This window comes from Pelophylax lessonae (assembly GCF_965119305.1).
Source record: "Pelophylax lessonae genome assembly, chromosome: 5".
In the NCBI taxonomy this organism is placed as follows: domain Eukaryota; kingdom Metazoa; phylum Chordata; class Amphibia; order Anura; family Ranidae; genus Pelophylax; species Pelophylax lessonae.
The window spans coordinates 561,988,276-562,014,563 of NC_138772.1; the positions used below are offsets into that span (position 1 = coordinate 561,988,276).

The 26,288-nt window shown below is 47.7% G+C and overlaps 1 protein-coding gene across 1 annotated transcript in view; it reads left to right on the top strand.

Moving 5' to 3' along the window:
• LOC309556619 (SCO-spondin-like) overlaps positions 1-26,288 on the top strand; it is a 204,513-nt gene that overhangs the window by 160,299 nt on the left and 17,926 nt on the right. Inside the window, exons 87-102 of the mRNA XM_082259053.1 lie at positions 694-864; positions 2,039-2,254; positions 3,339-3,506; positions 4,534-4,665; positions 4,752-4,992; positions 5,232-5,384; positions 8,692-8,738; positions 14,504-14,674; positions 21,009-21,179; positions 21,295-21,447; positions 21,642-21,772; positions 23,193-23,314; positions 23,654-23,700; positions 24,432-24,650; positions 24,721-24,882; positions 24,965-25,081. Coding sequence (XP_082115179.1) covers positions 694-864; positions 2,039-2,254; positions 3,339-3,506; positions 4,534-4,665; positions 4,752-4,992; positions 5,232-5,384; positions 8,692-8,738; positions 14,504-14,674; positions 21,009-21,179; positions 21,295-21,447; positions 21,642-21,772; positions 23,193-23,314; positions 23,654-23,700; positions 24,432-24,650; positions 24,721-24,882; positions 24,965-25,081 — 2,421 coding nt within the window. The remainder of the gene's footprint in view (positions 1-693; positions 865-2,038; positions 2,255-3,338; positions 3,507-4,533; positions 4,666-4,751; positions 4,993-5,231; positions 5,385-8,691; positions 8,739-14,503; positions 14,675-21,008; positions 21,180-21,294; positions 21,448-21,641; positions 21,773-23,192; positions 23,315-23,653; positions 23,701-24,431; positions 24,651-24,720; positions 24,883-24,964; positions 25,082-26,288) is intronic.

A 26,288-nucleotide genomic window follows, 5' to 3' on the forward strand; every position in this document is an offset into this window, starting at 1 on the left:
ATACAATGTATGACATACAGGGGTATACAATGTACAATATACAGGGGGTATACAATGTACAACATACAGGGGTATACAATGTACAATATACAGGGGGTATACAATGTACAACATACAGGGGGTATACAATGTACAACATACAGGGGGTATACAATGTACAACATACAGGGGGTATACAATGTACAACATACAGGGGTATACAATGTACAATATACAGGGGTATACAATGTATGACATACAGGGGTATACAATGTACAATATACAGGGGTATACAATGTACAACATACAGGGGTATACAATGTACAATATACAGGGGTATACAATGTAAAACATACAGGGGTATACAATGTACAATATACAGGGGTATACAATGTATGACATACAGGGGTATACAATGTACAATATACAGGGGTATACAATGTATGACATACAGGGGTATACAATGTACGGTTAAAAGCAAACACACACACACATCATAGGTTGAACTGGATGGACTGATGTCTTTTTTCAACCTCACTAACTATGTAACTATAAACATCTTGACATGGAACTTTCCATCCTCTATCCTACATCATATACATCTTAGACAGAGATCTCCACCCTCATACATCATATACATCTCAGATATGGAGCTCTCCTCCATCATACACATCTGGTCTTCTCTCTGTAATCTCTTTGTCCATTCCTCTTTAGGCCCGACAGTTGAGGTATTTGGCCCCTGGTCCCCATGGACTCCATGTTCCAAGAGCTGCTCAGACCGTCAATTCCCTGCGGTGAAGGCGCGGTCCCGGTTCTGTTCCTCTGGAAGGAATTGTACCGGAGAGTCCTTCCAGGAGAACATCTGCAACCTCCCGCAGTGTACAGGTGAGTCCCTGCCAAGAACTGAGACCAAACTCTGTATAACCCAAATCTGCAGAAAATGTAATGATTTACCATTACCAGATCCATGTTGTGCGGATGTGGTTCTCCTGGAGAGAGCTCTGTGCCGGATACATGTCTATCACTTATGCTCTGCAGTCACACAATGGAAATAGGCGCCTTCCAATGACTCATCTGTTCTAGAAATGACTTATTCTGATTATATAGAGAAGTCACTGGCACTGCAGGGAGTATGGGATCCTAATGGCAGCCAGCATTTTCAGCAATGGAGGCCACAGTGCAGGTTTTACCGACCATTATAATCGGCCCTTACTAGCCTGATTCCATCATCATCTACATAAATATTTCTATACCCCCCCTTCCCACACATGGGTCTCTTGTACAGAAGAGCTGATGCAAAAGCCGTAGACCTAAAAATGTTATGGCCACTCCCCCCCCCCTTTTCTGCCCTCCTTCCCTTCCACAGGTCTCTTGTATAGTAGAGCTGATCCAAAATCTGAAGACCTAAAAATATTATGGCCACTAGATGGAGCTGAGGAGTATATAACATACAGTATGTCTTTGTAATAAGAGATACAATGTAACAATTCTAGAGAACGCTGGAGGGAATCAGGTAAATGTAACCAGTGGTGCTAATTCCCTCTAGCGTTCTCAAACATCCTTAATTCTGATATTTCATCTGTTCATGATGGCGCTGAAATGATGTAACATTATTTACAGATTTTAAAAAATCATACTTTCGTTGGTTATAAAACATGAAACTGTGAAAGCTTTAAAATGAGGTAGGAAAGATGTAATCATCTCTAATTTATATTAAGGGGGGGGGGAGGGTTTATTTAGAGGGTTTAAACAATATTCTTTATTCAAAATGGAAAAAACTTTTTTTTCACTTTGAACTTTGCAGTTAACCATTTTCTGACCTTCATTTAACCTCATTATGACCTGCAGTTGACCTCCTTCTGACCTGCCTTTGACCTTCAGTTAACATTCTTCTAAACGGCAGCTGACCTCCTTCTGACCTGCATTTGACCTTCAGTTGACCTCCTTCTGACCTGCATTTGACTTGCTTCAAGCAGGTTTTGCCTTCCCGCTTGGGGTGAACCAAGTCCGTCCACACGTTTTTCCTTATCTCCTCTTTGGATGTTCGGTGTTCTCTCAGGTCCCGACTCTCCGCTGTGTGTCGATGAGGAGTGTCAGCAGCGGAATTGTTCCTGGAACCCCTGGTCGGAGTGGAGTGAGTGTTCCCGATTTTGTGGGGTGGGTCAGCAGAGACGTCTTCGTACTTACAACCCACCTGGTGAGAAGGGAGTCTGGTGTGACGATATCCTGACTGGTAACACGGAAAGGAGATTCTGCAACCTGCAGGCATGTAAAGGTAACAGAGGGACTAGATGGCGGGGGGATGAAATGTATCATCTGCATTATAATAAAAGAGCCCCCTCTGGCGGTTGGGCAGAGTATTACAGGGCTGAGCATCCTACAGGAAAGCATTGTGAGACTTTACGGTTATTTCAGAGTTAAATTGCCAGTAGTGGATATGGAGTGCGGATGAAACCATGTGTGCAGCTTTGCATGCAGGGAGTTTCTGGGGAGCTGGGTGCTGTTGGGGGGGGGGGGCTCCTAGAGAGCCTGATGCTGTTGGGAGGGGGGAGGTCCTGGAGAGCCGGGTGCTGCTGGGTGGAGGTCCTGGAGAGTGAAGTGCTGTTGGGGGGGGGGGGGGGTCCTGGAGAGCCGGGTGCTGCTGGGTGGAGGTCCTGGAGAGTGAAGTGCTGTTGGGGGGGGGTCCTGGAGAGCCGGGTGCTGTTGGGAGGGGGGAGGTCCTGGAGAGCCGGGTGCTGCTGGGTGGAGGTCCTGGAGAGTGAAGTGCTGTTGGGGGGGGGGGGTCCTGGAGAGCCGGGTGCTGTTGGGAGGGAGGTCCTGGAGAGATGGGTGCTGCTGGGGGTGGGAGGGAGGTCCAGTAGAGCCTGGTGCTGTTGGAAGTGAGAAGGTCCTAGAGAGCCAGGTGCAGTTGGGGGGTCCTGGAGAGCCTTGTGCTGTTGGGGGGGGGGGTGTCCTGGAGAGCTAGGTGCTATTGGGGGTTGAGGGAGGCCATGGAGAGCCGGGTACTGTTGGGGGGGAGGTCCTGGAGAGCTGAGTGCTGTTTCGGGGGGGGGGGGGTCCTGGAGAGCCGGGTGCTATTCAGTGGGGGGTCCTGGAGAGGCAGATGCTGTTCAGTGGGGGGTCCTGGAGAGCCAGTTGCTGTTGGGGGGAGGGGAAGTCCTGGAGTGCTGAGGATTGGGGGGAGGAGGGTGCTGGAAGTCATGATTGTACAGGTGCTGCACGGACAATGTAGGCTGTGGTGGTGGAACTCAGTGGAGATGTGGAAATATTCCTCTGTAGGATAATCTGTATAATTAACGCTTTATAATCTCTGAAAAAATATTTCTACCCGCCATCTTCTCTCATTCACTTTGGTGTAGTAAATGGCAGCTGGTCCAAGTGGAGCCCGTGGTCCTGGTGTGACCGGACTTGCGGTGGAGGGAGATCGGTGAGAAGTCGGACCTGTACCAGTCCTCCACCAAAAAATGGAGGAAAAGATTGTCCTGGGGAAAAATACCAAGTGAGGATCTGCAACCCCAAACCCTGCGGTGAGTCCACAAGGGCAACTACCCCAACCAACGGCTGAACTCTATTCATCAGTTCTGCTCAGACATGGCAACTGTGAAATATGCAGTACAGTCCACCTGGTCTGTAAACCAAGGCCAAACACCGGGAGCTCTCACCCAGGGTAGACCTATATATGGGTCCCAAACCTAGGCATAAACCTATATACACAGAGAACCACACACCCAAGGATCGACTTATACATAGGGGGCCAAACACAGGAGGGGACCCCATACATTGGGGAGCGCCACACTTTGGGGGGTAGATTTATAGACAGGGGGACCTCCACCCAAGGGGAGACCCACCCATACATATGGGCAACCTACACCCAGGGACAAACTCATACACTAAGGGCCACAAAGGAAGACTTATACACAGGGGGCCCTGCACCCACCAGAAGAAAACCTGTACACAGGGGTCCAGAGAGACTTATACACAAGGGTCCTGCACCTAGAAGGAGATGGTACACAGGGGTCCTGCACCTAGAAGGAGATGGTACACAAGGTCCTGCGCTGCACCTAGAAGGAGATGGTACACAGGGTTTCCTGCACCTAGAAGGAGATGGTACACAGGGATCCTGCACCTAGAAGGAAATGGTACACAGGGTTTCCTGCACCTAGAAGGAGATGGTACACAGGGGTCCTGCACCTAGAAGGAGATGGTACACAAGGTCCTGCGCTGCACCTAGAAGGAGATGGTACACAGGGTTCCTTCACCTAGAAGGAGATGGTACACAGGGTTCCTTCACCTAGAAGGAGATGGTACACAGGGTTCCTTCACCTAGAAGGAGATGGTACACAGGGGTCCTGCACCTAGAAGGAGATGGTACACAGGGGTCCTGCACCTAGAAGGAGATGGTACACAGGGTTTCCTGCACCTAGAAGGAGATGGTACACAGGGTTTCCTGCACCTAGAAGGAGATGGGGGAACTCTGATGGTATGTCCTGCACCTTGATGTGTCACACATCCTCTGTCCTCTTACTATGTTGCATTTTGTGGTTTCATCCATAGAGGAGGGATGCCCGCCAGGTATGGAGGAGGTGGAGTGTGCCAATCGCTGCCCCAGGCGTTGCTCGGACTTCCAGCAGGGAATCGTTTGCCTGGATGGAGATGGCTGTGAGCCAGGGTGTAGGTGCCCAGCAGGTAGGTCTTGTCCTCCTTTCCGCTCCTCTTCCTCTGGTTGCGTGTCGCTATGCTGGCTCCAATCTGTCCTCCCTATGTCCCCCCAGGAACATTGGAGCAGGACGGCCGGTGTGTGGCCATCGCGCAGTGTGAGTGCACGGACAGCAGGGGGCAGAGCTGGATGGCGCAGAGCTCCCTCCAAGAGAACTGCAACAACTGCACCTGCACTGACGGACGCCTCTCCTGCACCAACCTCACCTGCCCCACCGCCGAATGCAACTGGAGTCAGTGGTCCACCTGGTCTCAGTGCTCAATCACATGTGGGAGTGGCCAACAGGCTCGTATCAGGTGACAACTGCCGTGCTTTCCGTAATGAGGCACAGAGCAACCAATCAGCGTTCGGCTTTCACTCATCTAGCTGATAAAAACTCTTCAGTGATTGGTTGTTGGGTGTCACTGTTCAGATCATTGGGGTTTGCTGGTCTGATGGCATTGTATGTAGTGAGGTTAGCAGTGCTCCTCACAGTGACTTATGGTGGTGGGGACCTTAATGGACATCATAGTATCCTATCTTCTCCTCTGTACAGGACCTCCACATCGGACTCACTGAGGGAGCAGTGCCGGAATCCAGAGAGTCAATCCCGCCCATGTTACCCAGGAAAGTGCCCGGAGCTGTGCCCACATGGGGGCAGGGAGCGGCAGATCGGGGACGTGTGGCTGGTGGGCGAGTGCCAGCAGTGGTCAGTATCTATAAAAATCGGGGGTCAGTGGACATCATGGGGGTTTCTCAATAGCAGGGGTCTCCAAACCATGGCCCAGGGGCCAAACTGCTGCCCACTATCCAGCCAGGGTCAGCGGCACACCCTCGATGTACAGCTGAGGCTTTGACCTGATATAAGGGGGGGCTCTGATGAGGACCCTGATTTAATGGCGGCTCTGATTGGGACCCTGTTATAAGGGGGGCTCTGATAAAGACCCTAATATAAGGGAGGGCTCTAATGAGGATCCTGATAGAAGGGGGGCTTTGATGAGGACCCTGATGTAAGGAGAGCTCTGATGTAATGGTTCCTCTGATGGGGGCCCTGACATAAGGGGAACTCTGATGAAAATCCTGATGTAAGGGGGGCTCTGATGAGGACCCTGATGTAAGGAAACGCTCTGATGTAATAGGGACCCTGATATAAAGGGGGCTCTGATGGAGATCCTGAAATAAGGGGTGCTCTGGTGTAATAGGTCGTCTGATGGGGACCCTGATGTAAGGGGGGGGGGGACACTGATGGGGACCCTGATGTAAGGGGGAACTCTGATGGGGATCCTGAGGTAAGGGGGGGACTCTGATGGGGACCCTGATACAAGAGGGGCTCTAATGGAGATCCTGATGTAAGGGGGGACTCTCATGGGGACCCAGATATAAGAGGGGCTCTGATGGGGATCCTGATGTAAGGGGGGACTCTGATGGGAACTCTGATATAAGGTGACACTCTGATGTAATGGGTCCTCTGATGGGGATTCTGTTAAAGGGGGAGCTCTGATGGGGATCCTGATGTAAAGAGGTACTCTTAAAGGGATCCTGATTTAAGGGGGGACTCTGATGGGGACCTTGATGTAAGGAGACACTCTGATGTAATAGGTCCTCTGATGGGGACCCTGATATAAGAGGGGCTCTGATGGGGATCCTGATGTAAGGGGGGACTCTGATGGGAACTCTGATGTAAGGTGACACTCTGATGTAATGAGTCCTTTGATGGGGACCCTGATAAAGGGGGGGGGGCTCTGATGGGGATCCTGATGTAAAGAGGTACTCTTAAAGGGATCCTGATGTAAGGGGGGACTCTGATGGGGACCTTGATGTAAGGAGACACACTGATGTAATAGGTCCTCTGATGGGGATCCTGATATAAAGGGGGCTCTGATGGAAACCCTCATGTAAGGGGGACTCTAAATAGGACTTTGATATAAGAAAATGCTCTGATGTAATAGGTGCTCTGATGGGGACCCTAATGTAAGGGGGAACTCTGATGGGAACCTTCATGGAAGAGGGAACTCTGATGGGAACACTGATGTAAGGGGGAACTCTAATGGGGATCCTGATGTAAGGGGGGACTCTGATGGAAACCCTCATGTAAGGGGGGACTCTGATGGGGCCCCTCAAATAAGGGGCACTCTAAATAGGACTTTGGTATAAGAAAACGCTCTGATGTAATGGGGAACTCTGATGGGAACCTTCATGTAAGGGGGAACTCTGATGGGAACCTTCATGTAAGGGGGAACTCTGATGGGAACACTGATGTAAGGGGGAACTCTGATTGATGGGAACACTGATGTAAGTAGAAACTCTAATGGGGATCCTGATAAAAGGGGGGCTCTGATGGAGATCCTGATGTAAGGGGGGACTCTGATGGGAAGCCTGATGTAAGTGGGAACTCTAATGGGGATCCTGATGTAAGGGGGAACTCTGATGGGAACCTTCATGAAAGAGGGAACTCTGATGGGAACACTGATGTAAGGGGGAACTCTAATGGGGATCCTGATGTAAGGGGGGACTTTGATGGAAACCCTCATGTAAGGGGGGACTCTGATGGGGCCCCTCAAATAAGGGGCACTCTAAATAGGACTTTGGTATAAGAAAACGCTCTGATGTAAGGGGGAACTCTGATGGGAACCTTCATGTAAGGGGGAACTCTGATGGGAACCTTCATGTAAGGGGGAACTCTGATGGGAACCTTCATGTAAGGGGGAACTCTGATGGGAACACTGATGTAAGGGGGAACTCTGATTGATGGGAACACTGATGTAAGTAGGAACTCTAATGGGGATCCTGATAAAAGGGGGGCTCTGATGGAGATCCTGATGTAAGGGGGGACTCTGATGGGAAGCCTGATGTAAGTGGGAACTCTAATGGGGATCCTGATGTAAGGGGGAACTCTAATGGGGATCCTGATGTAAGGGGGGATTCTGATGGGAAGCCTGATGTAAGGGGGAACTCTAATGGGGATCCTGATGTAAGGGGGGACTCTGATGGGGATCCTGATGTAAGGGGGAACTCTGATGGGAAGCCTGATGTAAGGGGGAACTCTAATGGGGATCCTGATGTAAGGGGGAACTCTAATGGGGATCCTGATGTAAGGGGGAACTCTAATGGGGATCCTGATGTAAGTGGGAACTCTGATGGGAAGCTATTTATTTCTAAAACTCATTTTTTGGCCCATGAATATGTGTAAAATATACTATGTGGCCCTCGCACTGACAATGTTGGGGACCCCTGCTCTGTAGTATGGTAGAATAGGGAGTCTCTCCTCATGTAGTGGCCTGAGAGATAAATCCTCAGGCTTCCTTGTACAGATAATGGCTGAAATCCTTCTCTTTTCTGGTGAAAATGCTGCTCCAGGCTCCTTTTATTGCTGGTCTCCAGTCTGTTGGCTTTGGTCACATGATCTTTTCTGAAGTGAAGGATAGGCCAATCTAAACGCTAATCCACCGGTCACCCTGGTGGATTCTGTGCGGTGTGCGGCCAGGGTGGACTTGCTCTAGAGCAGTGCTGGGACAAGATTCTGTAGCACCCGAAATTGACAAAGTGCAACACCCCCCCCCCCACTCGCCCATTCATGGGCTGTAGGCTGCAGGTTCTGCCACTTTTCCTGCCTACCCCTAGACCTGGTCCTGATTGAGAGGGGATAGCACTGTCAGGAGGGAGAATAATGACTGAACAAGAGAATGTTTCCTTTCCTAAACAGTGACCAGGTATTGGCTGGAAAGTGTGATGTCATACTCTAGAACAATGATGGGGAACCTTGGCACCCCAAATGTTTTGAAATACATTTCCCATGATACTCAACATCACTGCAGAGTGCATGAGCATCATGGGAAATGTAATTCCAAAACATCTGGGGTGCCAAGGATCCCCATCACTGCTCTAGAATATAGAGTGGAACATATAGGAAAGCGGAGTGAATTCCATAGATTGAGAGCTGTGCGGTGAGTTCTGGCAAAAAGAAGCTGCTTCCCCAACCTGTGTGTCTTCTGACTTCATTACATCTCTTCCTCCAGTATCTGCACCCCAGAGGGGAACTACTGCCAGGACATTGAATGCCGAGGTAAGTGTGCATCTCCAGTGACCCCATCCTCACTGTAATGCTGAAAAAAACCCAATCATGTCTTCTTCCTATCACCCTATGTGTCTAATATTGTCACCATGCTAGGAGAACACATTCCTCTGCTTGGTCGTCTTCCTTTCCATGTTCCTCTTCCCATTCCTTCACCTTTTCATCTTCCTTTTCCTTTGTCCTCTCCTCATTTCTGGTTCTCGTCTTCTTTTCCTCTTTGTGTTCCATCTTTTATTTTTTATTTTAATTTTTCAATACAAACACAGGTTACATACATTATACATGTAGTGGTTTCACAGTTGAGATATCAGATCTTACGAAGGCGCTGTTGTGTCCAAATCCTACTAAAAAGAGAAAGAAACAACGCGGATTAGGGCTTCCTTTTTGTTTTATCCCTTTCTCTTTGCTTTCCTTTTAATCTTCTACTTTGCAATCCTCTGCCTGTTCCAATTCCTCCTACTTTTCCTCTTCTCTGTCTTTTTCTTGTTCCTCTTCACACTACTTTTCACTTTTTTCTTCATGTTTCTCTTCTCCCTCCTTTTTCTCTTCATGTTTCTTTTCTCATTACTTTTCTCTTCTCGATCCTCTTCACGCTACTTTTCACTTTCCTCTTCATGTTTCTCTTCCCATTCACGCTCCTCTCGTTTCTCTTCTGTTCTTGTTCCTCTTCATCCTCATTTTCTCATTCCTCTTCATGTTCCTCTTTTCCTTCCTTTTCCCCTTCACGTTCCTCTTCTCATTTCTCTTCTCTTCTTGGTCCTCACACTATTTTTCATGTTCCAGTTCCTTTCAGGCTCCTTTTTGTTTCTCTTCTGTTTTTGTTCCTCTTCACATTTCTCCTTATGTTCCTCTTCCTTCCAGGCTCCTCTTGTTGTTTATGCTCTATTTTTGTTCCTCTTTCTATTTCCCTTCCTGTTTTTTTTCTTTCATTCCTCTTACTCTTCTGTTTCCTCCTAATCTTCCTGTTCCTTTTACTCTTCTTGCTCCTTTTAAATGTTTTGTTAATTTTCCCATTCTTGTTTTCTACCCTTCTTCTTCTTCACATTTCTCTTCTTGTTCCTTTAACTCTTCCCCTTCCTCTTCCTCATATTGTTCTTCTTTATCATCTTCTTCTTCCTCCTTAAGCTCCTCTAACTCTTTTCATTGCTCTTCCTCTTCCCGTTCCTATTTTTTACATCTTCTTCATGTTCCTCTTCTTCTTGTTCCACTTTTTTTTCTTCTTTTTCTCATTTCTTTCCTTTCTTGCTCCTCTTCTCTATAATTTACCTCTCATTCTTTTTCAACTTCCTCTTCCTATTCCTCTTCTCGCTCTTCTTTGCGTTCCTTTCTTGGTGTTTCTTTCTCTTCTAGGTTATCTTTCCCTCTTCATACCTTTCCCTTTTCTTGTTCCTCCTTGTCTTCATCGTTGCATTCTTCTTCTGGTTCCTTTTCAGGTTTCCCCTTTTACTATTATTCTTTTTGCTTCTTTAAATCTATTTGTTCGTTTCCATTCTTGATTTATTTTGCCCTTCTTCTCCTTCTCATTTCTCTTCCTGTTACTTCCTTTTCCTCATATTCTTCTTCTTCTCCCCATTTCTCTTCCTGTTACTTCCTCTACCCCATATTCTTCTTCTCCTCGTTTCTCTTCCTGTTACTTCCTCTTCCTCATAGTCTTCTTCTCCTCATTTATCTTCCTGTCACTTCTTCTTCCTCATAGTCTTCTTCTCCTCATTTCTCTTCCTGTTACTTCCTCTTCCTCATAGTCTTCTTCTCCTCATTTCTCTTCATGTTTCTTCCTCTTCCTCATAGTCTTCTTCTCCTCATTTCTCTTCATGTTTCTTCCTCTTCCTCATAGTCTTCTTCTCCTCATTTCTCTTCATGTTACTTCCTCTTCCTCATAGTCTTCTTCTCCTCATTTCTCTTCCTGTTTCTTCCTCTTCCTCATATTCTTCTCCTCATTTCTCTTTTTTGTTACTTCTTCTTCCTCATATTCTTCTTCTTTCTCGCCTTCTTCTTCCTCCTTAAGTTCCTCCAACTCTTTTCATTCCTCTTCCTATTTTTTCATCTTCATGTTCTTCTTCTTCTTCTTGTTCTTCTCTTTTTTTTTCTCATTTCTATTCCTTTTCTTGTTCCTCTTCTCATTCGTTTATCCCTCATTCTTCTTCCCATTCCCCTTCTCACTCTTCTTTGTGTTCCTTTATCATTGTTTTTTCTTCTCATCTTATTCTCCTTATGCCTCTCCCTTTTCTTGTTCCTCCTCATCTTCATCTTTGCATCTTCTTCTGGTTTTCTCTACCACTTCACGTTTCCTTATTTACTTTTACTCTCTTTGCTTCTGTTAATATTTTTGGTTATTTTTCCCCTATCTTGTTTCTTTGACCTTTTTCTTCTTCTCATTTCTCTTCTTGTTCCTTTAAAGCTTCTCCTTCCTCTTCCTCATATTGTTCTTCCTTCTCATCTTCTTCTTCCTCCTTAGGTTCCCCTACCTTTTTTCATTCCTCTTTCTCTTCCAATTCCTATTCTTTTTCATCTTCCTTTTCTTGTTTGTCTTCTCATTCCTTTACCTCCAATCCCTTTTCATCTTCCTCTTCCCATTCCTCTTCTCACTCTTCCTTATGCTCCTTTATCAATGTTTCTTTCTCTTCATGGTTCTCTTACCCATTTCAGTCTTCTACCTTTTCTCGTTCCTCCTAGTCTTCATCTTTGCATTCTTCTGGTTCCTCCTCCTCTACTGGTTCCTCCTCCTCTACTGGTTCCTCTTCTTCTGGTTCCTCCTCCTCTACGGGTTCATCCTCCTCTACGGGTTCCTCCTCCTCTACTGGTTCCTCTTCTTCTGGTTCCTCCTCCTCTACGGGTTCCTCCTCCTCTACTGGTTCCTCTTCTTTTGGTTCCTCCTCCTCTACGGGTTCCTCCTCCTCTACTGGTTCCTCTTCTTCTGGTTCCTCCTCCTCTACTGGTTCCTCTTCTTCTGGTTCCTCTTCTTCTGGTTCCTCTTCCTTATCTCTGTCCTCCACCTCTTCATACTCTCTGTTGTCCTCACCTCTTTCCTCTTGGAAGTTCCTCAGAGTGACTCCTGAAATCTCACAGTGAGGTCAGCCATGCCTTCCCTCTCAGGTCCTCCAGTATGGCGATGGTGCCCATAATTTATGGAAAATGAAACCATTGTTTATCCAGTAAACAACCTAGAAAAATCTGATAAGACCTGTTTGGTTGCTGTGGAGAACAACTGGACTTTTGTCATTATATATAATTTGGCCCATTTTATTGTCTGTTGTAATTTGTGTTCTCCCAGTTGTGCTGAAGTAACACCAACCTGAGAAAAAAAAGTGCCAAAAACACGAACCACAATTTGTAAGAAAAAAAAATGAATATTTTATTGACCATCATAATTAAAAAACATGTATTAAAAGACATTTAGTCTTCTGTGTGTAAAACCAGCAAAGTTACATACAGCGCCTTGAAAAAGTATTCACACCCCCTAAAATTCCGCACATTTTCTCATGTTACAACCAAAAACGTAAATGTATTTTATTGGAATTTTATGTGATAGACCGACACAAAGTGGCCATAATTGTGAAGTGGAAGGAAAATGATAAATGATACAAATAAATCTGTGAAAAGTGTGGCTGCATTTGTATTCACCCCCCGGAGCCAATACTTTGTAGAACCGCCTTTCCCTGCAATTACAGCTGCAAGTCTTTTTGGGGATGTCTCTACCAGCTTTGCACATCTAGAGAGGACATTTCTGCCCATTCTTCTTTGCAGAATATCTCAAGCTCTGTCAGATTGGATGGAGAGCGTCTGTGAACAGCAATTTTCAAGTCTTGCCACAGATTCTCAATGTGATTTAGGTCTGGACTGTGACTGGGCCATTCTAACACATGAAACCATTCCATTGTAGCTCTGGCTGGATGTTTCGGGTCGTTGTCCTGCTGGAAGGTGAACCTCCGCCCCAGTCTCAAGTCTTTTCTTCTAAGATTGTCCTGTATTTGGCTCCATCCATCTTCCCATCAACTCTGACCAGCTTCCCTGTCCGTGCTGGAGAAAACCATCCCCACACCATGATGCTGTCACCACCATGTTTCACAGTGGGGATGGTGTGTTCAGGGTGATGTGCAGTGTTAGTTTTCCCCCACACATAGCGTTTTGCTTTTAGGCCAAAAAGTGTAATTTTGGTCTCCTCTGAGCAGAGCTCCTTCTTCCACATGTTTGCTGTGTCCCCCACATGGCTTCTCCCAAACTGCAAACAGGACTTCTTATGGCTTTCTTCCACCAATGGCTTTCTTCTTCTTACTCTTCCATAAAGGGCAGATTTGTGGAGCGCACGACTAATAGTTGTCCTGTGGACAGATTCTCCCACCTGAGCTGTGGATCTCTGCAGCTCCTCCAGAGTTCCCATGGGCCTCTTGGTTGCTTCTCTGATGAATACTCTCCTTGCCCGGCCGGTCAGTTTAGGTGGACGGCCATGTCTTGGTAGGGGCCCGGCCGGTCAGTTTAGGTGGACAGCCATGTCTTGGTAGGGGCCCGGCTGGTCAGTTTAGGTGGACGGCCATGTCTTGGTAGGGGCCCGGCTGGTCAGTTTAGGTGGACAGCCATGTCTTAGTAGGGGCCCGGCCGGTCAGTTTAGGTGGACGGCCATGTCTTGGTAGGGGCCCAGCCGGTCAGTTTAGGTGGACGGCCATGTCTTGGTAGGGTTGCAGTTCTCCCATGATGGATTGAACAGCGCTCTGTGAGATGCTCAAAGCTTGGGAGATTTTTTTATAACCTAACCCTGCTTTACACTTCTCCACAACTTTATCCCTGACCTGTCTGGTGTGTTCCTTGGCCTTCATGATGCTGATTGTTCACTAAGATTCTCTAACAAACCTCTGAGGGCTTCTCAGAACAGCTGTATTTATACTGAGATTACATTACACACAGGTGGACTCTATTTACTAATTAGGTGACTTCTGAAGGCAATTGGTTCCACTAGATTTTAGTTCGGGGTATCAGAGTAAAGGGGGGTGAATACAAATGCAGCCACACCTTTCACAGATTTATTTGTATCATTTATCATTTTCCTTCCACTTCACAATTATGGCCACTTTGTGTCGGTCTATCACATAAAATCCCAATAAAATACATTGTAGTTGTAACATGACGAAATGTGGAAAACTTCAAGAGGTATATTTTTTTAAGGCACCGTATGTGTGGTCAGTACATGTAGTTACTTCAACTCAACATGTTTCGCCACTCTCTGGCTTCCTCAGGAATTGTATAAGTACTAATGTTTATACCACTGTAATTAAAGAATAAACACAATCACCAAACATATACTATATACATATACATATATATATATATATACTATATACATATACTATATACGGGATGTGGTGCCCTTGATTCTTACTATAGTGGTATAAATAGTAATACTTATAAAACTCCTGAGGAAGCCAGAGAGTGGCGAACATGTCGAGTTGAAGTAACTACATGTACTGTACAGACCACATGAATGTAATTTTGCTGGTTTTACACACATAGAACCAAATGTCTTTTAATAAATAGTTTTTTTTATGGTTTTCAATAAAATATAATATTCTTTTTATCTTACTTATTGTGGTTCGTGTTTTTGGCTCCTTAAAATTCCAAAAACTTTGTTTTTCTATGTATACGATATATGGGATGTGGTGCCTTTGATCTCTATGCTTACCAGTGGTTGTTCTACACACTTTATAATCTGAGTAATAGAGACATTCCATCCTGGGTGTAATTCTGCTCTTCTCTCCAATATTCAGTGAATGGGGACTGGACACCGTGGTCTCCATGGTCTGACTGTCCAACCACATGTGGTGCTGCTGTCCAGATCCGCAGTCGTGCCTGTATCAACCCCCCGCCACGTAACAATGGTTCTGACTGCGAAGGCCCAGACACCGAGAGGCGAAACTGTACCAACCAGCACTGTGAAGGTGAGCTGTCCACCATGTTACCATCTGTTCTCTACATAAGACGAAGGGCCTGATTTACTAAAGTGTGAAGTGAATGGAATCTGCATCCTCTTTAAACATTCAATCATGTATGACAGAGGTCTCCAAACTTACCAAGGGACAGTTTACTGTCCTTCATAGTTACATAGTTACATACATAGTAGTTGAGGTTGAATAAAGACAATAGTCCATCCAGTTCCCCCTGTGTAGGTGTGTGTGGCTGTAATCATCTCTCATAGCCCTGAATGTTCTTCTCCTTGAGATGTACGTCTAAGAGTCTCTGAAAGCCACCACACTTCCCGCAGAAACCACCTCTTGTGGTAGAGAATTCCACAATCTTGTAGCCCTAACAGTAAAGAACCCCCTGCATTGCATGAGATTAAAAGGTTTCTCCTCTAGTTTTTTTACATCCACCATCAACTATGTAGTACATAGTTACATAGTTACATAGTTAGTGAGGCTGAAAAAAGACACAAGTCCATCCAGTTCAACCTATGTGTGTGTGTTTGCTTTTAACCGTACATTGTATACCCCTGTATGTTGTGGTCTTTAAGGTGTCCATCCAATAGTTTTTTGAAACTATCAATGCTCCCCGCTGATACGACTGCTTGCGGAAGAGAATTCCACATCCTTACCGCTCTTACAGTGAAGAACCCCTTTCGCACTTTAAGGTTAAACCGCCTTTCCTCTAGTTTTAGTGAGTGGCCACGTGTCTTATTGTATTCCCTTACTCTAAATAGTTTGTTCCTTATGCTAGGGTCACCAGTACAGTATTTGTACATTGATATCATATCCCCCCTCAAGCGTCTCTTCTCCAGAGAGAATAAGTTCAGTGCTTGTAGTCTTTCCTCATAGCTGATGTCCTCCATCCCCCTAATTATTTTTGTTGCCCTTCTCTGGACTTTCTCCAGTTCCAGCACATCCTTCCTGAGGACCGGTGCCCAGAACTGGACAGCATACTCCAGATGTGGCCGGACCAGAGTCTTGTAGAGTGGAAGAATAATCTCTTTATTTCTGGAGTGAATCCCCTTTTTTATACAACCCAGTATTCTGTTGGCTTTGCTTGCAGCGGCTTGGCATTGCATGCCACTTCCAAGCCTGTTGTCTACCAGTACCCCCAGGTCCCTTTCCATCCTAGACTCACCCAGAGGTTCCCCCCCTAGTGAGTAGCTTGCTTTCTGGTTTCTGGCCCCCAAGTGCATTACTTTACATTTTTCTACATTAAATCTCATCTGCCATGTAGTTGCCCACCCCGTTATTTTGTTCAGGTCTGCTTGCAAGATTTCCACATCCTGCATAGAAGATATTGGCATGCCTAATTTAGTATCATCTGCAAATACTGAGATTGTACTAGATATCCCCTCCTCTAGATCATTTATGAATAAATTAAACAGGATTGGTCCCAGGACAGAACCCTGGGGGACCCCACTTTCCACACCCGCCCAATCCGAGTACTCCCCATTAATCACCACCCTCTGTACTCTCCCCTGGAGCCAGTTCTCTATCCAGGTACTCACCTTATGGTCCATACCTACCTTCCTTAGTTTGTACAGTAAGCGTTTGTGGGGAACGGTGTCAAAGGCCTTTGCAAAGTCCAGATACACCACATCCACAGGCCTTCCTTTATCCAGATACACCACATCCACAGACCTTCCTTTATCCAGATACACCACATCCACAGACCTTCCTTTATCCAGATACACCACATCCACAGGCTTACCTTTATCTAAGTGGCAGCTCACTTCATCGTAGAAGGTTAATAGATTGGTTTGGCATGAACGATTTTTCATGAATCCATGCTGATTACTACTTATAATACCGTTTTCATTACTAAAGTCTTGTATGTGGTCCCTTATCATCCCCTCCAAAATTTTGCAGACTACTGATGTGAGGCTGACCGGCCTATAGTTACCCGGGATATATCTCGGCCCCTTTTTAAATATTGGTACCACGTTGGCTTTTTTCCAATCAGCTGGCACCATACCTGTCTGTAAACTATCCTTAAAGACCAAGAATAATGGTCTGGCAATCACCTGACTGAGCTCATTTAGAACCCTCGGGTGCAAGCCATCCGGTCCCGGGGATTTATTTATGTTAAGTTTCTCTAGTTTAGCTCTAAGTCTATCCTCTGTTAGCCATGGCGGCACTTCCTGAGGTGTATTATTTAGTTCGGCCTTACAAGCGGGGTTCGTGTAGCCCCCCGATTCCTTTGTGAAGACTGAAGAAAAGAAATTATTTAACACTTCCGCCTTTTCTCTGTCCTCAGTGGCCATTTTTCCTTTATCATCTTTTATGGGGCCAATGTGTTCTGGCCTCGCTTTCTTACTGTTTATATACTTAAAGAACTTATTGGGGTTTCTTTTTACTCTCCTCTGCTATATGTCTCTCGCGTTCTATTTTAGCCACCCTGATTTCATCTTTACATTTCTTATTACACTCTTTGTAATGCTTAAATGCTGCCAATGACCCCTCAGTCTTGTATTTTTTGAAGGCCTTTTCTTTAGCTCTAATATACATTTTTATGTTGGAGTTTAGCCACCCAGGGTTTAGTTTTGCTCTTTTAAATTTATTTCCCTGTGGAATGCACTGGCCCACCCCCTTGTTAAGTATGCTCTTGAAGCACTCCCATTTTTCCTCCGTGTTCTTTGTTCCCAGGGTTCTATCCCATTGGATATTTTCTAGCAGCGAGCGCAGTTTAGGGAAATTGGCTCTTTTGAAATTCATTGTCCTTATATTACCCTTGTGTTTCCTATTACTGTAATTAATACTGAAACCAATTGACCTATGGTCACTGTTCCCTAAGTTGTCCCGTATTTCTATATCCGTGAGCAGGTCTGTATTGTTGGTAATCAGTAGGTCAAGTACCGCATTGTTTCTTGTCGGTGCATTCACCATCTGACCCATGAAATTGTCCTGCAAAACATTTAGGAACTGCCGAGCCTTGGCTGAGTGCGCGGTTCCTTCTGCCCAGTCTATATCAGGATAATTAAAGTCCCCCATTATAATGACATTTCCCATCCTTGCTGCCAATCCTATCTGTAACATGAGGTCCACCTCACCCTCCTCCCTCTGGTTTGGTAATCGCATTGTCTGCCCTTGAGTCCTCATGCAATCCTTGCGACTGAATAGCTTTTTTTCTATGCTGAGATCACCATTGAGATATTTATAAATTGCTATCATGTCCCCTCTCAGGCGTCTCTTCTCCAGGGAGAATAAATCAAGTGATTGCAGACGCTCTTCATAATTAAGGTCCTCCAATCCCCTAATCAGTTTCGTTGCCCTTCTCTGGACTCTCTCCAGCTCCAACACATCCCTCCTGAGGACTGGCGACCAGAACTGGACAGAATACTCCAGATGCGGTCGGACCAGAGTTTTATAAAGTGGAAGGATTATAGTCTTATCTCTGGAATACATCCCTTTCTTTATGCATGCCAATATTCTGCTGGCTTTGGCAGCTGCCACTTGACATTGCATGCTGTTGCCTAATCTATCATCAACCAAGACTCCCAGATCTTTCTCCATTTTTGATTCCCCCAAGGGTTCCCCTCCTAACGTGTATTGTGTTTTTATGTTTTTAGTCCCCAAGTGCAAAACCTTCCACTTCTCCACATTAAACCTCATTTGCCATGTCGTTGCCCACTCCGTTATTTTGTCCAGGTCATTCTGTAGGATATCTGCTTCATGCTGTGCAGTTATTGCCCTGCCCAATTTTGTGTCATCTGCAAAAACTGATATTGAACTACTGATCCCGTCCTCAATGCTGTTTATGAATAAATTGAACAAGGTTGGTCCCAGGACTGAGCCTTGGGGGACCCCACTTACCACCCCAGACCAGTCTGAGTATGCGCTGTTTATTACCACCCTTTGGACACGGCCTTTTAGCCAGTTCCGTATCCAAGAGCAAACCCTGCTGTCGATGCCTGCAGACCTTATTTTATAAATTAAGCGCTTGTGGGGAACTGTATCAAAAGCCTTAGCGAAATCCAAGTACACCACATCCGCTGGTCTCCCCCTATCTAGCTCACAGCTCACCTCCTCGTAGAATGTTAAGAGATTGGTTTGACAAGAACACCCATTTGTAAACTCGTGCTGATTACTGCTGATGATGTTGTTATCTTTAGCAAACTCTACGATATAGTCCCTTATCATCCCCTCCAGAAGTTTACATACTATCGATGTTAGACTGACCGGCCTATAATTTTCCGGGACATGCCTCTGCCCTTTTTTGAATATCGGTACCATGTTAGCTTTCCTCCAATCCCCTGGTACATTTCCTGTCATAATACTGTCAGCAAAGATCAGGAACAGTGGTCTAGATATAGTTTTACTAAGTTCTTTGAGTACTCTCGGATGTACGCCATCCGGGCCTGGTGATTTGTTTGTGTTAATTTTATCCAGACTTTCCCTGATTTCACCCTCTGTTAGCCATAGCGGCAAGACCTGTGAAGTACTGCTAACCAAACCGTCATGGTCAGTGTACCCCATACAGTCATGGTCAGTGTACCCCTCCTTTTCCTGTGTAAAGACTGAGGAGAAAAAAGCAATTTCTTTTCCGCTTCAGAATTTAGGGGGGCCGGACTATGCTCAGTGGGAGTAAACAATGCCTATTTTGGTATTAGAGGAATAGTGCCCAATTGTTAGTGTCAGTGGGAGGAATAGTGCCCCATTGGTGGTGTCAGTGGGAGTAATAGTGCCCCATCATTGGTGTCAGTAGAAGGAATAGTGTCCCATCATTGGTTTCAGTGGGAGGAATAGTGCCCCATCATTGGTGTCAGTGGGAGGAATAGTGTCTCATCATTGGTGTCAGTGGGAGGAATAGTGCCCCATCATTGGTGTCAGTGGGAGGAATAGTGTCCCATCATTGCTATCAGTGGGAGGAATAGTGTCTCATCATTGGTGTCAGTGGGAGGAATAGTGTCCCATCATTGGTGTCAGTGGGAGGAATAGTGTCCCATCATTGGTGTCCGTGGGAGGAATAGTGCCCCATCATTGGTGTCAGTGGGAGGAATAGTGCCCCATCATTGGTGTCAGTGGGAGGAATAGTGCCTCATCATTGATGTCAGTGGAAGGAATAGTGTCCCATCATTGGTGTCAGTGGGAGGAATAGTGTCCCATCATTGGTGTCAGTGGGAGCAATAGTGCCCCATCATTGGTGTCAGTGGGAGGAATAGTGCCTCATCATTGGTGTCAGTGGGAGGAATAGTGTCCCATCATTGGTGTCAGTGGGAGGAATAGTGCCTCATCATTGGTGTCAGTGGGAGGAATAGTGCCTCATCATTGGTGTCAGTGGGAGGAATTATGTTCCATTGTTAAGGTCAGTGGGAGAAATAGGGCCCCATCGATGGTGTTAGTGGGAGAAATAGGGCCCCATCGATGGTGTTAGTGGGAGAAATAGGGCCCCAAGGGCCGGAGAAAGGCAAGCAAAGTGCCGCATCCTGCCCTCGGCCCACAGTTTGGAGACCCCTGGTGTAGGAGAATTGAAAACAATGGAGTTTCTCCTTCTCGTGTATTAATGAGAATGGTGAAAGGTGAGATGTGTACCTATCCTCCCTCAGCCCCCCAATATCTCCACCTATACTTGAAAGAGGTATGGATGTGAAGAGAGTATAGTGAGAGGAGATCTTATACAATAGATGTTCCAATGCTGCAAAGCACTGCCAAAGTCTTCCACTTTCTGCAAGAGACTGTCCCTTTGCTTTGGTACTTCCGTACCAGGCCTAGGCTTAGTGAATTTATCAGGGAGGCCTGGGTTGGGCTTGGAAGGATGAATTCTCATATTGATGAGATCTGTGAATGGTCCTCTTCCTACCTTACTCACCACAGGTGAGATTGAGCTGGATCAGGAGGGCTTGCAATTGTTGGCAGGTGAAAGTGGCCTGAAACCCACCAGCTGGTGCCCACTAATGGCACAATAAAGGCCAACAAAGCTGAAAAAATCCCTCACCAGCTTCCCACACTTGAGTTTGTCTGCTACTTTCCCCTGTTGAATGGTCCATGCAGCACATTGTCCTCTTGTCAAAGAGCTCGCCCATTTGGCCCATGTTCTGGAAGATCAGGGCAGCCCTATGCATACCCAAGTGTTTGTGATGGCCATTAGGTGGGTGAGCAGAGACTGTGGGTGCCCCAGTCCCGGGATTACCGCAATTACTATGTTTCAGCCCTACGTATCTACTGGTCTGGGGGGCCTCACGGTAGGTTGTATGGGTCCCCATGATTTCTAAAGATGGCTCTTGTTGTATATAGCCATTATTACTGCCTATGGTATTCCATTACTTGGCTGGAAGAGTTCATCCTGATGTGTCTGTGCTCCTTTCAGGCAGCAGCCGGTGTGGCTGGTCGGAGTGGAGTCAGTGTTCCAGAAGCTGTGGCACTGGAATTAGCAGCCGGACTTGGCGGTGCGACTGTCATGGAGCTGAATCCCTGGATGTGGCATGTAACAGCACTGAGCGTGTGGAGACCGCGGTGTGTTACCTGCAGCCATGTGAAGGTGAGTGTGGGAACATCACCTGTATCAGACATTGGAAAATATTTACTTTTTCTGTCCAGTCATACGTGTTCCATGCGGTCACAGGTGTATTCCATGTTCTGTGTGTCTCTTGCAGGAAGCTGCTTCTGGGGCCAGTGGAGTAATTGGTCAGAGTGTTCATGTCACTCCGCCCTCCAGCACCGCTACAGGGAGCCTCGGGGGCCAAATGTTGACGCATGTGACAAGCTAGGGAGTGAAGTTAGGACATGTGACCTGTCACAGTGCTCAGGTGAGAATCCATCACCCTCACACCTGATGTCCACCAAACAACCACATTTTCCAATGAACCGTTCATACTGGGGTGACTAGGACTCCTCATATGTTCAATATTTCCTCCAAGATGGCGGAGATCCACTATGAAATAACCACATATATGATTCCCCTGTTGTCTAATCTGATATTTGTTCCTCTCTCTTGTCTCAGAGTCCAGCTGTCAGCCTCCATTTGTATTCAGCCCATGTGGTTCTCCATGTGCCAGCCTTTGTTCCTCCCGGTTATCGCCGGAGATTTGCCGCAATGTGTCCACCTGCCAGCCCGGCTGTTACTGCCTTCCGGTGAGTGTTGGGTCTGTGTTCAGTTCCAGAGGGGTGGGTGCAGGACTAGTACTGGAGAGTGGCCAGATGAAGGTTGGGCCCTCACTATCTGGGTTGGGCCAGTGGTGGGATTCAAAAATTTTAGTAACCAGTTCCGACTTTCAATGCACAGTGACGAGTGTGCCCCCTTTCAATGCAGAATGACCAGCGTGCCCCCTTTCAATGCACAGTGACAAGCGTGCCCCCTTTCAATGCAGAGACCAGCATGCCCCCTTTCAATGTAGAATGACCAGCGTGCCCCCTTTCAATGCACAGTGACAAGCGTGCCCCCTTTCAATGCAGAGACCAGCGTGCGGCGTGCCCCCTTCAATGCAGAGATCATCATTCGTGCCCCCTTCAATGCATAGACCAGCGTGCTGCGTGCCCCCTTCAATGCAGAGATCATCATTCGTGCCCCCTTTCAATGCAGAGACTAGCGTGCTGCGTGCCCCCCTTCAATGCAGAGATCATCGTTTCCCCTTCAATGCAGAGATCATCGTGCCCCCTTCAATGCAGAGATCATCATTCGTGCCCTCTTCAATGCAGAGACCAGCGTGCTGCGTGCCCCCTTCAATGCAGAGATCATCATGCCCCCTTCAATGCAGAGATCATCGTGCCCCCTTCAATGGAGAGATCATCGTGCCCACTTTAATGCAGAGATCATCGTGCCCCCTTCAATGCAGAGTGAACAGCGTGCCAACTTGCCAAGCCCCCCAAACTAGTGCACTTGACTTACCTGTTGTAGCGGCGGCTTCTTCTCTTCAGTCCCCGCGTCTCCTCGAGTCCTCCCGCGTCCCGCCTCCTCCTCGGCCAATGGCATTGGCCGAGGAGGAGGAGGATCCGTGTGACAATAGCGAATTTTCATTCGCTATTTTCACACAGTGGGTGGTCTCGGGGTGCACTGCTCTGCGCCCCGGGTCCACCCTTTCCTACTAGAGCCAAATTGTAATAGGCGGGGAATCGGGGACTGTCTGGGAGGTGGCGGCCTGGAGGAGAAAGGGGTGACGTCACTGGTTGCTAGACGCTAAGCGGCTCTAGCCTAGCAACCAGTGCAGTGTGTGGGCTCCGGCCACCTCCCTGCAGAGAGACAGCGCCGACAGGGGACAGAGAGAGCAGCAGAGCGGTCAGTGGATCAGGAGGATGATATACAGATGGTGATGGTCACAACTCACAAGACGGTTCTGTGAACTTCCAAAAATTTAGTAACCGGTTCTGTGGAACCGGTGCGAATCGGCTGAATCCCACCACTCAGTTGGGGCCATATGGGTCTCAGAATATCCATTCCATTTGTGGTGACTCCACCTTGGTTTGGTATCTTTATGTAAATCTGTGGCCAGTAGGGAAGGTTCCTGTGAGTCCCTATTCTATGGAATGTGTGATAATCTCTCTCATGTCCTCTCAGGGTTTCGTAGAGCAGAATGGCGAATGTGTCCGTCCGCTGGAGTGTGGCTGTCCATACACGTCTCATGATGGGATGGCGTTTCTGGCCCTGGGCGGCACCGTCCGTCTTGGCTGCAGAGAGTGGTGAGTCTGATCCTCTGAAAAATGGTCACCCGTGGTTGGGTGTAGGACTAGCACCAAATACCACACATTATATATAGGAACACGTAACTGTCTGTACATAGGCTCTGTCATGGGAGGGGCCATGGCCACTAAATCAAGGAAGGGGCCACTTTTTATGTATGGCAGACCTCTGCTGAATGGCACCATATCCATCCCATTTGTGGTCCTCCAGATCACAAGACCTGGAGGACCACAAACAAACTTTAGTACGTCTGAATTCCATTGTACAATTAGCCTTTGATTTGCAATATTTTTAGGTCACATGACTTGGAGGTAACCGTCTTTGTTATGTCTTTCCAGCGTCTGTCACCAGGGGGAGCTGCAGTGTAACAGACAAAACTGTGAAGGTAAGTTTTGTGACTGGCCACTCCCCAAAGCCTACAGAAAAGCTCATTGGCTGGTGTGCTATAAGGAATGGGAAGCTATGCCTTGGAGCCCGAGTTCACAGCCTGCACGGACTTCATGGAGCTTACAGATATAGAGGTTCTGTATTCTATGATGGGGCGGTGTGGCCCCTTTAACCAGCTCTTTAGACTAAGAGTGGACATAACTGACCTGTTTCATGTAGAACCACACTTCCTCAGGGGCAGGAGAATGCACCAAGTTGGATGGGTAGAGATGGTCGCTCTCTGCTCTGTATGTAATATATAGAAGGAGCACTGGGCAGAGGTCATGGGGCTTCATGAAGTCCTCTCTATGGTGGTGATGGGAAGAAGTGGTTGTTGTTTGACTCATATCACAGAATGTACAGTATGTGTTCACCGGTTTATGTTGGATCCAAGGCCAGGACAAGGGGTGGGCAGGAGGAGAAGCTGCTCTGGGGCACAATGGTTTACTGTAGGGATGAGGATACCTTCCTTCTGTTACAAGGCTAACAGCAGCAGTGATTTTTACAAGCAAATGACCGCTGGGAGTAGGATCCTCTAAACATTATGAACCGGATAAGGGGCACACTTTAGCATCTTTGCCCTGGGCGCTGGATGACCTAGTCCCGGCACTGGTTGGATCATTTTGTTGTTCGGTTCTCTCTTCATGCGATTATGCGATTCGTCTGACATGTTGGGCGTGTCTTACACAGGTGAAGCATTTCTCAGCGAATGGTCGGAGTGGACGCCGTGTAGTCGCTGCATCCCGTCACCTCACAATGACTCCATACCGCCATCTTTCTACTCTGCCCAGTACCGACACCGGATCTGCCTGAATGCCAGGACCGGCTTCCCATGGAGCGGAGAGTCTCCATCTTGTAGAGGGGAGCTGACCCAGGAGAGGCTTTGCCCCGACCGGGGGATCTGTGATGGTGGGTATCCCTTGGGGGATGGGGTGGATTAATATGAACTGGCCTCTGATGTCCACCATCTTTGTCTCAGATCTGTGCGTCTGGAAGGAGTGGGGGGAATGGAGTCCCTGCCGGGAGCCCTGCAGTGGTGGTTTCCGCTCTAGATGGCGCCATGTTTATCACCCCATAGACGTGACCCAGTGCCAGGGTGCCCGCTTTCAGTCTGAGAGCTGTAACACGGCGGCCTGCCCAGGTAGGTGTCTGGAGAATTGGAAATTCGGCTTGGCTTAATAGCCGCTCCTATGCAAGCTTTTCTGACTTTTCTTCTTCCAAAGGAGAGAATTGCGAGGACCGCGGGAAGGCCTCCAAGATGGCATGTGCCAACAAGTGCCCTCGCTCCTGTGCCGACCTCTGGGAACATGTGGAGTGTCTACAGGGACAGTGCCGGATGGGTATAGCCAGCTCAGTTATTATTATCATGTGCCGTAATGTACAGCGACTGGTGACTGGTTCTCTTAGCCGTGCACCCCCAAGTGACCGGTCACTCCTACATCTACCCCTTCCTCTCCCCTCAGTGACCAATCACTCTTACTGCCCCGCCCCCTCTCCAGTGACTAGATACCCTAGGCTGTGCACCTCCAAGTGACCGGTCCCTGCCCCTTCCTGTCCCCTCAGTGACCAGTCACTCTTACTGCCCCACCCCCTCTCCAGTGACAAGATACTCTAGGCTGTGCACCCCCAAGTGACCGGTCCCTGCCCCTTCCTGTCCCCTCAGTGACCAGTCACTCTTACTGCCCTGCCCCCTCTTCAGTGACTAGATACTCTAGGCTGTGCACCCCCAAGTGACCGGTCCCTGCCCCTTCCTGTCCCCTCAGTGACCAGTCACTCTTACTGCCCTGCCCCCTCTTCAGTGACTAGATACTCTAGGCTGTGCACCCCCAAGTGACCGGTCCCTGCCCCTTCCTGTCCCCTCAGTGACCAGTCACTCTTACTGCCCTGCCCCCTCTTCAGTGACTAGATACTCTAGGCTGTGCACCCCCAAGTGACCGGTCCCTGACCCTTCCTGTCCCCTCAGTGACCAGTCACTTTTACTGCCCCGCCCACTTTCCAGTGACTGGATACTCAGATACTCTAGGCTGTGCACACCCAAGTGACCGGTCCCTGACCCTTCCTGTCCCCTCAGTGACCAGTCACTCTTACTGCCCTGCCCCCTCTTCAGTGACTAGATACTCTAGGCTGTGCACCCCCAAGTGACCGGTCCCTGCCCCTTCCTGTCCCCTCAGTTACCAGTCACTTTTACTGCCCCGCCCCCTCTCCAGTGACTAGATACTCTAGGCTGTGCACCCCCAAGTGACCGGTCCCTGCCCCTTCCTGTCCCCTCAGTGACCAATCACTCTTACTGCCCCGCCCACTTTCCAGTGACTGGATACTCAGATACTCTAGGCTGTGCACCCCCAAGTGACCGGTCCCTGCCCCTTCCTGTCCCCTCAGTGACCAGTCACTTTTACTGCCCCGCCCACTTTCCAGTGACTGGATACTCAGATACTCTAGGCTGTGCACCCCCAAGTGACCGGTCCCTGCCCCTTCCTGTCCCCTCAGTTACCAGTCACTTTTACTGCCCCGCCCCCTCTCCAGTGACTAGATACTCTAGGCTGTGCA